The 17257-nt window shown below is 40.5% G+C and overlaps 1 protein-coding gene across 1 annotated transcript in view; it reads left to right on the top strand.

The window, feature by feature from the left end:
- NAV3 (neuron navigator 3) overlaps positions 1 to 17257 on the top strand; it is a 787742-nt gene that overhangs the window by 553501 nt on the left and 216984 nt on the right. The window contains exons 5-6 of the mRNA XM_019543171.1: positions 8006 to 8078; positions 16345 to 16528. Coding sequence (XP_019398716.1) covers positions 8006 to 8078; positions 16345 to 16528 — 257 coding nt within the window. The remainder of the gene's footprint in view (positions 1 to 8005; positions 8079 to 16344; positions 16529 to 17257) is intronic.

Raw genomic sequence — 17257 nt, 5'->3', positions numbered from 1 at the left:
ATGTGGGTGAGGTTGTACAAAGTTGCATATTTTGGCTGGGGGGAAAAATGGAAGTTGGGAAGTTGGTTGGTTGACGCAGGTAGGTTGATCATTGACAAGGATTTATGAAACACAGTCTGTGTAACTGAGTCAAATCTGATGCAGAGCTGTAGAGTGTAAATGGGGATCCCAGGAACAAGAAAGTGCCCCTGATCGCTGAGTTAGAATATTCTGAGGTGGGCCTTTCGGGTTTTTTTTGTTGCAGTTGTTCTACTTTAGCTAAAACAATTAGCTAGTTAGTGACATAAAAACTGATTTCCTTCTAGAGGAATTCCCCAGCCACTAAGGCTAAGTACTGACATTCAAAAAGCCCCTGACGGAAGCACTTATAAGCTAGGGACAGACATTCAAAGAAGCCAGAGTCTGAATTGATTCGATCTTTACAGGTTAAACTAACTTGCCTAGACTGAACCAATTTGCAAGTGAATAGACATTCGCTTTTAACTCAGGAAATGCAGGCATATGCCTGCAGTGGCTTAAGCCAAAAGCTGGGGGATGCTAGAGTGAGCCCACAGGCGCAGGGAAGCTGTGCTGGGAGGTGGGGTGGGACAGCATGGCCAGGCCCAGGAGTAGCCTCAAGCAAACTGGCCAGGGATGGAGTTTAATTTCCCACTCCCTATCCCACCAACACAGACCCAAGCCAGGGTCTGCCTGGTGCTCCCCCATCACTGCTGCAATGGCAAAGGCATAGCCAGATGCTGGCTGGCATGGCCTTCTGAGGCAAGGGGGGTAGAGAGGAGGTTTATTCCCCCTTCTGCCCCCTCTGTCCCTGGGGGACCACAGCCAGGGTCTGCCAGCTCTGACTGCCACCTCCACTGATCACTCCCTGTATGGGGTGAGCAGCAGAATAAGCTCCTTCCTTGCCCTGTCCACTAGATGCTGAAGGGGGATGATCCCTCTCCCTGCCCCCTTTGCCTAAGGCGGCCATGCCAGCCAGCCTCTGGCCATGCCCCTGCCACTCAAGCAGTGAGGGGGGAGTGACCCTGATGGGGGCAGCAGCCCCTGTCATGGTTTCCCAGGGAGCACAAGCCTCTTCCTGGTGGGTGGTGTTGTGCTGCGGGTGGGAGTGGGGCAGGCAGAGTTGCTGCAGGCTGTTTGGGGAGAGCAGGGATGACTCTTGGGGGACAACTGTGAGCCCTGGTGCTACCACTTGTCTTGCATAGACTGCGGCAGGTCTGTCAGTCGTGCTTCTGCGCATAGCACAGCCCTATTAGAGGTGGTGGTCCGTAAGAAGGAAAAACTGAAACCTTACACTCCCAGCTCAGGTTTGTATGTTGGAAAAGTAAAAGTAAAATATACTGTTTGTAAACTATGCACATTTGATATAGAGTCACTGGGCATGTCTACATGTGCAATTAATGCAACTGCATTTGACCTTATTTGAGCCTGAGTAAACGAATCCCAACATTACCATCTACACATGCTTTTAAGTGCATTAATTTACTGCTGCGTAGGATAGTACCTGTGTCTGACAGGATTATCCTATACAAGAGTAAATTAATCTACTGCACACTAATTGTGGTGCACATGTAGACTGTGTTCCTTTATTAAGCATTAAATTAGTCTAATACACAGTAAAACACACATGTTGACTTTCCCACTGTGACATAAAATATGTAATTCTATCTGTGCAGTACTACAATTCAAAATAATCAGATAATTTACAGCATTGTGTTTCTTTTCTGAAAAATGCATATGTGGCTTTCAGAGATTCGTTGTTTAGTATGTCCTGTGTTGCCGCTATTTGTACATCATCACCAGTTAAAACATTTCTATAAAGCAAATACTGTGCTTAGGTATATATATGGTACCAGTGGTTCTGTATCTGGAGCGTGATACAAGAGGAGTTCTCTAGTGAGTTAAAAGGTGCCATCTTCACAATGTTATGTTTCATTTTGAGCAACCTAGAACAAAGTTGAGCTTCAAACACATAGGCCATGATTAAATGGTATCCAGTTCATATATATGAATGCATGTTCTTGTAAAGTAAAAGAGCTTTGCAAACTTTGTCTGCCTTCCCAAGAAAGCATGCTAATCAAATCCAGAGATTTATCAAAGCTTTATATTAATATAAAAATGTATACTGCTTTTTTAGTCATCATAACTTGTCATACCCTGCCGTTTGATTTATGCCTGGAAATGGTGAAAGTATTGCCTGCCAAACAAGGGAGATGAAAGTTAATCTTAGTAATAGCAAAAACAGTTGTAATAAAAAGGTATAGTCTATGTGGTGACTCGCTGGTAAGAGTCAGCCCCACAAATGAGCTATTCCTGTTAGTCTATTAACTGTTGAGTAGTGGTTTATTTCTAAAATGTCACATAGTTACCAGTACAAAGCAGGCTGTACATAATTATACTATGCAAGTTATTAAATCAGATCTCTAATGCTTAGTATAACGCAGTTGTTTAGTTTTAGACTTGGATGCAAACTACAATATATCTTTATCTGATGTATGAACCCCCTAAATTTTCAGGTATTTAGATTTGGGGCTTCAGCTGTGTCCTTTGCTTATGTTTATAATCAGCCCTTCCATTTGCCTTTTTTCTTTTAAAGACAATAAGCAAGCACAAATAGAACCACGCATTTTTGTTGAGAAGTCTAGCAGGGAAGCTGGGTGGGCCAAGTCCAGCCCACCCACTCTGTACCTCCCCTACACCTCCCCTCTCACCCCACAAAGCACCCTGGGATACTGGGGGACTGTGAGTTAACTAGAATCTGGAGGGGATCTGGGACAGAAGTTGAATAAAGTGATTTACCCTAAATCCGTTAAGTCTGATACCACATCCCTCTAGGTTTATCTTAAACTGGTGTCAGACATTGTGAAAGTGGTTTATGTGCACCAAAATTCTGTTGTGTTACAGATCTGAACTGGTTTCTGATCATTTATACTGGTTTGTGTGTCATTTCTTTCCCCAGCCTCAGAAAATTGATCTAATCTTTTATAGAGATGCATTTACAGCACTGTATTTTAGTATGGCAAGCTCAGTGTCTGTATTTGAATCTATCTGCTATTTTGGGCAGTGAAGGATTTATTATGTTTTAGCCAGGTGTTCCTTTCTTGGTTTTTTAAATAAAGTTCTTGATTTTGGAAATCTGAAGTAATGGCTTAAAATGTTATAATATTCCTACATTTGTGAAAGTGATGTATTATTTTTCTATAATGCTTGGAGCAACATTTTGGTGACTGGCAAGAGCACAGCCAAGTTGTTCACTAGTGGCCTGATCTTGCAAACATCCTCATTTGCAGGACTGGGCTCTGATTTGGCATTCTGAGGAAATCAGTAGATTCAACTACAAACTCTGAAAATGGGGCTTAACTAAAAACTGATTCTTTTAAAAGTATTGTTCCCTGTAACTTAAAGTAATATCACACTAATAAAGAGCCCCAACTTTCCTATTAATTGACATTAAAGTACTTTCAGAAAAAAAAGTGAAGTGCAAAAAAATTGGACAACAGGAAATTGTAGTGTTTGTGGTCAGGTCTTATATACATCATGTTTATGAAGGTGCAAAGACTGAATTTCCTGAGACATAAGCAGGGTAAATGCTGTTTATGTACCATTGGTATGAGGCAAAGCTGCACCCTAAACCATCTTAAGCCCATCACTAGCTACTTAAATAAACTTGAAGTTCATAGATCCATACCACTCTTGATTGAAACAGTATTGAGGAGTGGAAGCTGGTTGAAGTCTCTTGGAACTCTTATAATTGCAAAATTACTCTCATCTGTCTCTAAGTTTGAATAAAAAGTGTTTGGGGCTATTGGGGTTTGAGTTCAAAGAATAACTGTGGTTTGCCAAGGCAAAAAGAAGGTAATTAAAACAATGTTTATGGATACACTGAAAGCTTCAAAACGGGAAGACTTTAAAGCAAATTTTTCTGCACTGAAAGGGAAGGAAAGTGAAAATAACCCAAGAATTTATTAAAACCCATGCCTCATTGAATCTTCTGACCATTCTCCAAAATTATACTAAAATATGGTAATTATCAGAAAGCAGTCTATAAAAATTAAATATCAGGATTTTGTATGTATGCTCCATTGATTCCCCATACCAAACTTGTTCAGTTTATAAGTCAAAGCAAGAGTTTACTATATAGATGTCTACAGTATTGACCCAACAGCCTATTGCCTAAATGCTAGGGTATGTTGTTACCAAAATGATTCTGGAACTAGATCTTACCTTACAGTTCTTTTGAATATTCAGGAAGAAAAATAGCTTTGTATTTCTATAGCTACACTGGATCTACACAGTTAATGGTAAGACTGGATTTTATCTATAAGGTTAACAGATGTGGCATACATAGAATATACATGCAGTAGGGAGCAGAAATATAAAGTAAATTTTTTTGTAGTTTTTCTTTTCATCATAACCATGCTTTAAAATAGCAGCATTGGGTTTATTATGTTAAATATACTACTTAGTCTCCCACTTACATATACACACAAACCACAAAAAATAACTAAGAAATATTAGGTGACAGACACTATAAATATTCTCCAATAAATTTGTTCAGATGTTTATAGCTTTGAAAAATGTTTCAGTAACACCAGAAAGTCTGTCAGGAAATCTTGATTTAATTTTTTGGAGGTTGCTATTACTGATCATTCAACCTAACTTGATTAGTCCTTGATACCAAACTAAAGTTTTCCATCTTTCCTATAATTTGTTGAGTACTTGAGCTATCCTGGAAGATGAAAAAGCACTCAATTGTTTTATAACTCATCTCCAGACAAAGCTTGATTTGAGTTAAATTTTCCATTAAAGTAGAATTTCCCATCAAGATATGTTCACGTGACCTATGCAGGTTATGCTGTGTAAGGGCTGGATCTTTCCAAAGGTTATCATATGTGTGAGTAAATATACATGTGCAACTGACTTGGGACTGGGGTGTAAAGCCAGGTCTTTAGATCTGTAGTGATCCCCTTCCAACATTGGACCTGCTGCCAAGGAATAAGCCCTGCCATAGGAGGTGCACTCTTCACCCAGAAGCATATCTGGGCGGGGGGGCAAGAGGAGAACAGAGGCAGCAACTGGGCAGAATAAACAAAGTATTTTGACGCAGCCCTTGAGTGGTGTGGGGCCCCTCTCACCTGACAAGTGCACCCCTCACCTGACACAGAAAATCCAAGTGTAGCACTTAAGTGTCCATTCAGGACCTGCTTCAAGGTATCTCCTGTCTCTGCCAGTCTCTGGTACTCTTGTGAGTGGGCAGCAATTATTTGTTGGTGGCAGTCTGGGGGCTGGAAGAGCAGCTACACAGACAAGCTCTTAATCAGTGGTTTTCAACCTTTTTTTGTGCTAGGACCCATTTGTAAAAATTGATGTCCAGTCCTGACCTAGTAAATAGTTTAAGTAGAAAACAGCCCCCTGGCCCTCTGGTGCCCTTTATTCCCAACCCACATTGCCCCACCTCCCTAGCTCCTGCCTGTACTGGTCTGGCTGGGCTGCAGCCTTCTGCCCACTGTGGGCACAAGCACCTTGGGGGAGATGTACCCTGCCTGCCCCCTCCTGAAACATTGTCCATGCCCCCCACTCCATAAACTTACCTGCAGGGAGCTGCTCTCTGTGCTGTCTGGCTGCCACATGCATGTGTGTGCACACACATGCATGTGGTACCCCATGTCTGATCTCCCTCCTCCTGCTCCCCCAGCCCCTTGCAGGCTGGAACTCTGCCAGCCTACCAGGGGAAACCCACCGTTTCTCTTTTTTTTCCTCCTAGAAAGGAGAATCCTCTTTTAAAGTTTGTTGATCCATTTTTAAAATTTGTTCACAACCCTTTCATATATTCTTGTGACCCACTGTTGGGTCATGACCTATGGGTTGAGAAACACTGTTCTAAATGACGCAGTTTATTTTATCTTACATTGGATCAAATTCTCAGTATTTTCATTGACTGATGTAGCTACTTCAGATTTCTATTAGTATGAATTGGCAGCAACTACCAACATAGACAATGTTATCGTGATTCTCTCAGAAGCACAGCAAGATATTTCAGCATCCAGGGCATAGGTGGGGGAAGGTGTTCAAGGGTGGGGTGAGATTATGCTGACCATTGGCTAGGGGGGGGGGGGGAACAGAGAGTGGGGAAGTGGAATCATATCCATCCCTGCTCTCTGTGCTTCGATGGCAGCTTCTATAGCTCTTGCTGTAGGAGCATGAGCTTGACTGCTGCAGCTAAAGGGTGGGCTCATTGCGTACTGGTGTAGCAGCTCAGCCAGCATGAACTCCCCAAGGCTGGTCCTGGTGCCCCTTCTGCTCCCCAACCCACCTCCACATATATATTCCTGGGCTCAGGACTGTATCTCCCATGACAAAGCTTTGTGGGGCACATTCTGCTCACCTCCTCTCCCGTAGATACATTACAGGGCATATGGATGTGCCTGCCTGGCTCCCTATAACCATGGAAAAGACTATAGTGTTGTGGGGGGGGGGGGGGGGCTGACAAGAAGCCATACTGGCATTTTCTTTAAGTCAGTGCCAGGGGCTGGCATCCCCCTTGTCCCACCCTAGTTAGGCAACTGGAATCTCTTATTAGCAGTACTTTTTAAAAATAGTTCCTGGAATTATATCCATTTTTAGGACAAATGGATTTATGAGAGAGATTATTCATTATTTCATGTAAATGTTATAAGATCTTTGAAAACAGTTTAATTAGTTTGATTAACTTACATTTTAGATATTTGTCTGCTCCATTAGCTTAATATAATTCACTTTGCCTGAAGAGTAGACATCCAGACTTTTGGCATTCGCTCATAACTTCAGAAGTGCTACCCACATGTTAAGGGAGTCTCTATAGATTTGGAATGCATTTCTTCAAGGCACACTAGCAAACTGAATGCTTCTTTTATCAAATATAGTTTTCAAGTAGTTGAAGAAGAGCTGAAGTCATAGAAGTTCAAAGTAAAAATTTAAGGACTCTCTCCTCATTTATTTTAACATGTATTCAGGTGAGGAGTGATTATCATCCTGGGGGGAAAAAAGACTGTTGAGGTTAAGCCACTTTTAATTAATGAATTCATCCTCTGTCTACTTTGTGGATATAAAACTGCCAATAAAGGTTGTATAACAGGCAAAATTATAAGAGAACAAAATTAACTGCAATTACCTGTCCTACCAACCGGTTTGTGCCTGAAGCTGGGTGACTAAGCTTTAAACATGTTTTGCAGTTAAAATGATATAGTCAATAAGTATTTCAGTTGCGTGTTCAACCTTTTGTCTTGTATATATGCAGTCTTAATCAACTTTTTATATAAAACATTAAAGTAAAGTCTTTCTAGAGAAGATTCTGTGTTGTTATGCCTATTTTTATGGAAATTTAACTAGACAGATACAATTATTATTCACAAGGTACTAAGATACTAAGATACTGAGTTTTACCTTTGCAGTGCTTCTGGATCAGCCACCACAGTCAGCAGCATGACCTATCCTGAAAAAAGTATATTTTAGGAAAACTCTAACATAAAATATGCTTAAAGAATTATTTTAAAAATATTCTGAAAAAGAACAAAGATAAGAAAATATGTTTATGACATCATCATTTTCACAGTATTACACCTCATTCCAAGCAGATATTTGCTTTTGTTGACTGTATTAACATTCTTTAATTAAGGCAGTCACCCACATCTGCAGAAGTACATGTAGTGTTTAATTATCTATGGATGCTTTCCTTGCTATTTATTTGCACAGCACAAAATCCAGTTTTATGTGAAGTAGGTGGGTTGTTGCTTTGCCAACATACCATTCTGGATCGGGCCTTTATGAATTGTTTGTAAGCACCAAAGTAGACAATGGAAGCTTTATAGCAATTTCCCCAATTAGTAGTAATCATTCTTGTTAAACTCTGGTAAAGAGCTGTAGTATGTGATGAATGTAAAGTATTCATTCCTAGGGTTTTCTTTTTTTCCACTCACGTACATTTTGTAAACTAGTCTTAAATTGCTTGTTATTTCTGTTCATATTGCAGATTGAGAATGTTGATGTCTGCCTTAGCTTTCTGGCAGCTAGAGGAGTAAATGTCCAAGGTCTTTCTGCTGAAGGTAAGAAAAATATATCATCATTTCCAGTACTGGGGATTTCTTTTAGAAGACTAATTTTCTCAGTATGAATTATTTGCCACTAAAAACCAAGCTCCAGCTGTATTGGGTTGCATTAAAGTATATATTTATCAGAGGAAGACTATACAGACTTTATTGTCCTTTTCATGTTTCAATAAACATTAAATTAAAAAACAGGGTATGTATATGAAATCTTAGGCAACACTTTAATTGAAAAGCTTACACATTTTGTATGTTTTCTTTCTCCCAGTGTTTTTTAGCTACACAAATGTCCAAATGTAACCATTATATATTTATCCATGCATACATAGAAATAGAGCTTACAAATATGCATCTGAGAACCTTTCCTTGTGTATGTAGTCTAAGTGATGATGACTATTCATTTGAACAAAGAGTCATGTTTTCAGTAATTGTTTTCAGAAACAGGCCCAGTTTTGTAAATGTATGCATATACATTTGTGTATGCATGTGCGTATGTGTGATACAAAAAGTGCAACACCTGAAAGAACCTGCTGATTGTATAATTTCTCTTCTAACTCTATTCTAGTTCTCAGCTGATTTTGTGACATAGTCAACACTAATTACATATGTTTTTCTGTAATGTGTTCAACTAAAATATTACCCTATCTTTTGACTTCCTTAAAATGCTATGCATACATGCTGACTCTAAATTATATTAAAACAGCTGGGCTTCCTGTCACTGCCTTTATGCTGTGGTACCAAATTAGTAAGGTATATAAAGGTTAAATGGTGTAGGCTGAGGCCTTCTGCAAGAGGTTTAATACCCAAAATTCATAGGCGGTTGAGTGCAGTTAGTACTTTGCAAGATTAAACCCAGTGTTTTCAGTTTTGTTTTACATTTAGTTCAACTGTATTGAAAGTTAGATGTCAAAGTATTTATTATAGCTCATAAGTACAGTACTATTTAATTTTAAGAAGTATGCAATGAGATTTTTTTTTAAAATATTTTATTTGGTACTAAACCTATCTGTCACTATTTTTGTCCTGATATCATCCTAGCTAAATAGTAACATTACAATCTAAGTTTTGATAGGGGTGATCCTGCCTCAGGTAGGGGGTTGGAGTAGATGACCTCCCAAGGTCCGTTCCAGCCCTATTTCTCTATGATTCTGTGGCCATGAGACACTGACTGTGCAGTAGCTTGTGACTGCTGCACAATAGCATTGCGTGACAGAAAGCATGATGCATTGCTACAGTGCAGTAGTCTCTGGCTACTGTGCCGTCAGCATCACGAAAAAGGTGTTCAGCGACTCTACTATGCAGTACATAAGTAACTAGTGCCTCCTGAACCTTGGAGGGGGGTACCCACAGAAGCTGCTGACCCCATTAGGGGGGCACCAGCCCTACCGACAGCATCAGTGTCAGCCACTGGGGGGGGCACCGGCCCTGTTGGGGGTGCACATGTACCCCCATGCACTCCCTACCAGTCACCTATGATGCAGTAACTCCAGTTACTGAGCAGTCCTTTAATATTATGATTTCTCTAGCTATTATAAAGGGCTCAACATTATGTTCTGAAAACTTTGAAATAAGTGGGAGTTTATGGTGTTAAAAGAGTGAAGCATTAAGATAAGTGTGTAGAAGTTAGGGCCACATTGAATTCAGTGGCAAAACTCCCATTGACTTCAGTAGGGGCAGAATTTAATTTTTTGTGTATTTAATGCAGTAGCTACACATTCCAACTATAGAATTATCATCTAGATTTCTGTAACCCACTTGTATTTTGAGTATTTATTTGGCTATGCTATGTAGGACATTCTTTGTGCTGTTATCACCCAATAATTCATAAAATGCACTTTAAAAGTGAGGGGCTGAATTAAATGTTCTAAAGGCAGCCAATCCCCTGGGATTACTGTAGGCATCCTTTAAAAAAAATTAATGATGATAACTAAATCTTGGAATACTTGAAAGGGAAAGCCATGCATACACCATTCTCTTTGATAGCATAACGTGCAATGATGTTTTTCCTTCTTAAACCAGTGTAAAGTAAAATGGAGACATACCAGTAATATAACATATTAACATTATGTGCACACGTTTTTGCTTGCATTGCTTCTAAATGTTGTTGTGTCCTCCTTAATTTCCAAATTTTCACTATAGAATTTAAATATAGAATTATACACCTAAATCCTCCCTTAGGAATATTCATCCTCTGCTGCATCATTGTCAATGGTGATAATGATGCTTATAATAATGATAACAATAAACAAATTGCAAAGCTCCTTCAGAAGAACAGAAGTGCCAGGACCTTTGACCTTTGAAGTAAGATTAACGATCTTTGTTCTACAGTATATTGTCAAGTCATTTTCATCTAAATCCTTTGAAATAACTGATTTAATTGATCTGACTTTGGATTTATACAAGTGTAAATGAGAGTGGAAAGTTGACTCCCTTAAATTTATTTTTTTAGTGTCAACCAGCTGCAACGCTACAGTTGCTCTGTAGAAGATAGAAGAAAGAAATATAATTCATTCTTTTATTCATTGGGAATGCAACCTGAGCTTTAAAAAGACCATTGTACTTTGTCAGTATGTTTATGTTTTATAACTGCTTATTTGGAATGTAAAAAGTCTAGTAAGTTTGTTATTCATAAGTGGCTTTGGTGACTCACTTTGTTACCATTAAGTTATTTGTAAGTGAAGGCTGCAGACAAGCTGTTATAGGGACCATAACATCTAATATCCTAACGAAGGGTTTTGCAACCAGCTGCTATCTAATTTTGACACTTGGAAAAAGAGGCTCTGTACAGAAATAATTTTCCAAAATGATATTGCTCCACAGACCAGAGTCTAAGCAGTGCTAATAAGAAATTACAAAGTAGCACAAGATTAATCCTTTTTCCCTCCAGTGCATATGTATATTTAGGAGGAAAAAGGTGGTTAGGTTTGTCCATGGTAAGAGAAATCTTAACATGTTAAAAGGTCTAAAAGAATAGTAATAAAATTAATGCTTTCTTTCTTCAAGCTTTTTCTACAATCTGAACATTACTATGTGCACACCTACATCTGTGTACTTCGGTGTTATACTCTAGCACTCCTGGTGTTAGCTATACATTCTCTCTTATTAGATTTTACTAAAAATGTAAAATAAAATGCTGATGGCAACAATTTCAGTTTCATAGTAATTTACTTTTTATTATCTAAGTTTGAAACAGACATATCAACAACATTTGAGAGGACATGGTGTGCACTGTTGATTAGGAGTGGTAGACTGAGGACTATACTTTGTCAGTCTCTGGTAAAGGAAATATTTTTGCAAAATCCCTTCTCTCTACCTTCCATAAGTCTTCTAGCGAAGTTTGCAACCCGCTGTTAATTAGATCAAACTGATAAAAGATAAAGTTGAAAACTGCTCACACCTTATTTTAGAAATATAAAAATGCCTTAAGCTGGAAGTAGAGAGCTGCTAGTGAGCTTGGTCTTCCAAAAGAAAGGTAGCAAAATGATACCATCAAACAAACATCAGGTACAGAAAAAGACTGTTAAAGTTGAATATGCTAAAATAAATAATGTAGTTTTCATTTTTAAATTATTTTAAAGAAAAGTGGTTTCAGTTCTTATAATGGAGCCCATCTGCCTGTTGTAACTTCTAAATTATTTCTAAGTTAGGAAAAGTGATTTTATACATCTCTGATGGTTCCTTACAGATGTGGATCCTGCAACAGTTTGCAAATTAAAAAGGAGACAATGTCAGTATGTAGATTATATTTCCTTCTCAGAAACATGGATTTCAATGTCTGGGACTGTGTTTACCGTTGTAGAACAGAATGAATGTACAATAGCTACTGTGTTTACCTACATATTTGGGTATAAACATTTGACTGATTTCTCATTAAAAAGACTGAAAATAGTTTAAGGACACGTGGATGAAAATTTATATAACTTCTGCTCTAGAAAATTCAGTTAGAAAGAGCTGTGCAATGCCCATATATCAATAATTTACATTTATAGGAATAACTGAAATATGGTCTGAGACAGTCTTTTTCAAGATTAGATTTCATAGATTTCATAGACATCAGGGCTGGAAGGGACCTCGGGAGATCATTGAGTCCAGCCAGATGTTAAACAAGTGCATTGTTAGAAAGCCAAATGCTTGATGAGAATTCTGATATTATAAAATCCTTAGTCTGTCTGTCTGTCTGTAACGCTTTATTTGCACTCTGATTGATTGTCTTGGCAGCCAATCAAAGTGCTCTGCACAGACAGAGACATACGGTGGAGCGCCACCATGACAGCTGGGACTGAGGAGCCAGAGCAGAAAGGCAAGGCCAGCGCTGCTGGCCTCGCCTCTTTGCCCTGCTCCTTGGAGGCAGAGAGGGACAGTGGGGACCAGAGAGCTGCCATGATGGAGGAGATGGAGTGGGGGGGGGGGCAGTGCAGGCTTCACCCCTCCCCCCACGGCCCTGCTGCTTCGAGGCAGTGGCAGTGCAGGGTGCCGGCAGCACAGCACTGGCCTTGCCTCCCAACACGGAGTGCTGCCATAACAGTGGGGGCAGCAGTGCCCCCACCAGCCCTGCTCCTTGGAGCCAGGGGCCAGAGCAGTCTCCCCCAACAACCAGCAGGGAGTGGGAGGCTGTGAGGAAGAGGGGAGGGATGGGAGCAGAAAGGGGAGGGGGGGTTACTGGTGGCACCCGAAGCAGTGGGGGGAAACTGGTCCTGAAACAAAGGGCAGGAAGGAGCCTGGGCCTGAAGTGGCGGGCAGGAAAGGTAGGGAGTGGGCCCAGACCCGAGGCAGTGGGGGAAGGGGAGAGGGGGAGAAGCTGGACCCTGACACGAGGCAGTGTGGGGGGGAGTGACACAGGCCTCTGTCCCTGTCTGCCCCCCTGGTCATGCTTGATGGGCAACTTGCTAGTCCTTTATAAAAGGTTAATATTACAAAAAAAAATTGAGAGTGCTAGCAGATCTGAATGCCTCAGGTGATTTAATTAAAACCCTCGAGGCTTCTTTTTTGATACTGAGGTCTTCTGTAAGAAGAGAATAACATCATTTCCTCTTTACCTTTATCTCAGACTACAAGTAAGAGGGGATTAGAGGGAGGAATTAGAGACAGGCAAAATCTAGTGTGGATCAGCATGGCCATATCCTGATAAATGTTTAGACAGGAATATTGTGCCTTATAGTAAAAGGTGTGGGTCTTCATTTTTCCTTGTTTAATATAAGTAGTGTGACACAGAGAGCTATAAAATAATTTAAACAAAAAGTTACAAGACACAACAACTCCACGTTTGCTTTAAAAAAAATTGGGACTGGGATGTCTATAGCTATTTGATAGAATTTGCTTAAAATTATTTGACAGAAGTAGTATACTTAGGTTTGGGTGAATATGGCACGGTCCCCAAAGGTTGACTTAGATGGGCATGCAAGAATGGTGGTACCCTCTGTGCTGTGGTGGCAGCAGCAACAGTGGGGTGTAGGGATTTTCTAGCTCCCACACAATGCAGCTGCTTCTCTTGTCACTGGAATTCCTGGTATCCATTGCCATAGATGGCTACAGCAGTAGCTGTAGTAGAGGTCTGGAAATCTCTAGCCCAGGGTGCAGACTGTACTAGTTATGCCTGTGGTTGGTGCATGAAACTCTGGAGGAAGTCACTCATCATGTGCTGTGTAGTAGGTTTGCCATTACTTCACATAGGGACAATAGAAATTTAAGGGAATGGAAACAAAGAACATAGAATCTTTAACACTTCTAGAACAACTGTAGCAGGAGGACAAAGTTTCTTGTATACAATCCTTCAAAGCATTGTCTATCCCTGATTTTCTATTCTTGTCTCTGTTCTGCTTCCTGACTCCTCTGAATCAACAGGTTTGCCAATCTGCATTTCCTGTTTGTCTTTTTCTCTCATGATCTTCATGATATGCTCTTCTTTGTGGATCCTTTTGTCTGGAATCATTACCCGCTCCTCCTCTTCCAGAAGATGCAAGTCCTCAACAGTTAATGCAGGCAATTTGTTGAATAATTGGGCAGCCAGGCAGAATGGATATGTATTTATGCAAAGAAAAAATTCTATTGTGGATGTAAAAAGTGTGTACATATAGTGCTGATATCCTATCATCTATCTTTTTAATTGCTCATGGTTTTTAGGTTGTAGTGTTTTAAGAGGAGAAAATATATTTTTATATTCAGTGTCTAGTGCATAGCTTAAATTATAACCGTGAATAAAAGGATCATATTATTAATATATATTAATGGGAAGAATGGAGCTGGAAAATCTGAAATAGGGCTGCAAAGAAGTAGATTTAATCCTCTTTTCTTCCATTCAGGAGGGAAGTCTACAGCCCTATTTCAGATTTTCCAGCTCCATATCAGCAATATATGTACACATTTTTTACAGCTCCACTGAGGCAGAAAAAGATCTTGGAGTCACTATTGACTCAGGATGAACATGAGTTGTCAATGTGATGAAGCATTTGGCAGAGCCAATCACACCTTGTCACGCATTCGTAGTTGCTTCACAAACAGGTCCAGGGAAGTGATTCTCCCCCTCTATGCAGCACTAGTCAAACTGCAGCTGGAGTATTGTGTCCAGTTCTGGACGCCACAGTTCAAGCAGGATGCAGACAACCTGGAGAGGGTCCAAAGAAGGACCACTCGCCTGATTAGAGGCCTGCAGGGAAGGCCCTATGAGGAATGGCGTAGGGACCTTAACCTCTTCAGCCTCTCCAAGAGAAGGCTGAGAGGGGACCTTGTGGTGGCATACAAATTCATAAGGGGAGAGAAACATGAAGTAAGCAACAATCTGTTCACCAGGGCATCCCCTGGGATGACAAGGAACAATGGCCATAAGCTACTAGAGAGAAGGTTTAGGCTGGACATTAGGAGAAAGTTCTTCATGGTCAAGGTTGCTAGAATCTGGAATGGTGTCCCAAGGGAGGTGATGCTTACCCCATCCTTGGGAGTCTTCGAGAGGAGACTGGACAGGCACCTGGCTGGGATCACATGACCCCGGGGTTGGTGACTCTTTTCTTGCCTGCCAGGGGCAGGGGGTTGGACTAGATGGCCCACTGAGGTCCCTTCTGACTCTACGAATCTATGATTTGGCTCAAACCGGTTTATGCAATGTCTGTCCCAGACCCCTTGCTGGTTTAAGATAAACCAGACACCCCCAGCATCTCTGTATGCTCCCTGGCTGGGCAGGTCTCTCTGCTCCACAACAGAGCTGGCCCTCTGCTCCCTGGCTGCAGGTTGGCAGAGACTTGCAGACAGAGCAGTGTCTGCCTGGCTTGTCCCTGCTAAATAGGGTTTAGTCCCCCCTCCCCTCTGCCTTATGTAGGCATCTCAGCATTAACTAGCAGACCACATGCTGGCTACAGTCCATGCTGTGGGAGACTACCAAGGCAGACAGGCTTTTTGGAGCTAATCAACAAGTAGCTTCCTAGGAAAAACTGTTTAAGAAGAGTGGTTTGTTCCCTGTTCCCCCCTCCACTCCCTGCTAAGCAGGAATTCCCCCCTCCCCTCTGCCTTGCCAAGTGGTCTCTGTGTATTAGCCAGCAGACCACATGCTGTTTACAGTCTGTGCTGAATCAACAGGTAGAATTAACAGATAGCTGGTAATGTCCCTCTGTTATTTTCTTAATGGGGTGATAAACACAGATTTCGGGGGTGATAAACACTGTTTAATTGTTTAATTCCCTGCTGGGCTAATAAATTCCCTGCTGCATTCCCCCAGCTCAGTTCTGTACAAGGGAAGGGAGGGCTGCTTTAGCAGATCTCCTCTCCCCCACTGTCCCGTCCCCCCCCAGATTCTAGCCTGAGCCACTGCAAATGTGTGCCTGCATGTCTGTGCAGTTACAATGCGATTTAATGTAGCCAAGTGAAACTAACCTGCAAAGATTGAATCAATTGGTCAGGCTTTTTAAATGTCTGTCCCTAGCCACTGAAGCTCACTGCATTGTTTCTGAGACTGCCTTGTCTCTGCTAATAGCCTTGTAATTGTCAGGACCTCATCAGTGTCAAGGCTGTTAGAACACATTACTCACTGTGGTTGATTTTGACTGAAAGGGTTTATTGCCCTAGGCTTCATGTCAGGGAGTTTTCTGATTACCAGACATGCCCACAATATGTAGCATGAACTGTAACAAAGTAATCAAGCACTATATGTATAATGTGTGTTAATAAGTGTATGCACCTCTTCCCACACCATGTGTGTGTGTGAATTAAAACGTAATTGTGCTGTTTTCACTTCTTTGTATTTTTATGTTTTTATTTATTTTATTTATTTATATTACAGAAATAAGGAATGGAAATTTGAAAGCCATTTTAGGGCTGTTTTTTAGTTTGTCTCGCTACAAACAGCAGCAGCATCATCAGCAACAATACTACCAGTCTTTGGTAGAGCTACAACAGCAAGTCTCTCATTCTTCACCTCCAGGTGAAATCAGCCAGTCGAAAACACAGCAAGATATGCAGTCCAGGTAGGCCATTTTTCTGTGTGTCTAGTTCAAATGAGGTTATAAACTACTCTGTTTTGATGAAATATTTAGAGGTCTCAAAGAGCCTTCTGCTGCTATATCTAACTACTTCTAGCATTTTCTTAGTTACTACTTTGATATGTTTTTGCAAATAGTAGATGTTTTAAGTACATTGGTATGTTATAGTCTTTATTCATTGAGAGCAGAGTTTGGGTAAATATTTGGAATTTTAAATGGTACTTTGACTTTGTGCACTTTTATTTTCACCTTCTGCAAATGTTCTAGGAATTCTTTTTACTACCCGGGTATTATCAGAAATAGTATATTATAAATAGTGATTAGAAAATAAACCTGGGGGAAAAATAATTAAATTTGTACAGAGGTGTATAACATCAACATTCTCTACTCTGAAGAAAGAAACAATGTGAATCAAAAACAGCTTTCACCCCTTAAATTTAATATCCTGGCTAGTTATAATGAACCTCATTCACATGCCCAGCCCAGTCCCACATCTGAAGTGAGTAATTTCAAATAATAAAGACATAATAAACTATGGGAAGATACTTCACAATAAATAAACTCTTTCCGGTCTCCCCCATTATTTCCCTTGAATTATTCACTTCAATTGGAGTTGTTTAAAAAAAAATGTGGAAAGGGCCTGGCCTGAAGGTTTTTCACACTGTTTTCCTTTAGTGTTTGATTTAAGTGTTAACTGTTGAAACGTATTGAATT

The sequence above is a fragment of the Crocodylus porosus genome, unplaced genomic scaffold (genome assembly GCF_001723895.1).
Source record: "Crocodylus porosus isolate Cpor-Errol unplaced genomic scaffold, CroPor_comp1, whole genome shotgun sequence".
In the NCBI taxonomy this organism is placed as follows: domain Eukaryota; kingdom Metazoa; phylum Chordata; order Crocodylia; family Crocodylidae; genus Crocodylus; species Crocodylus porosus.
Note: the sequence above shows the minus strand (reverse complement) of the source record. Positions and strands in the feature narration are given on the sequence as shown.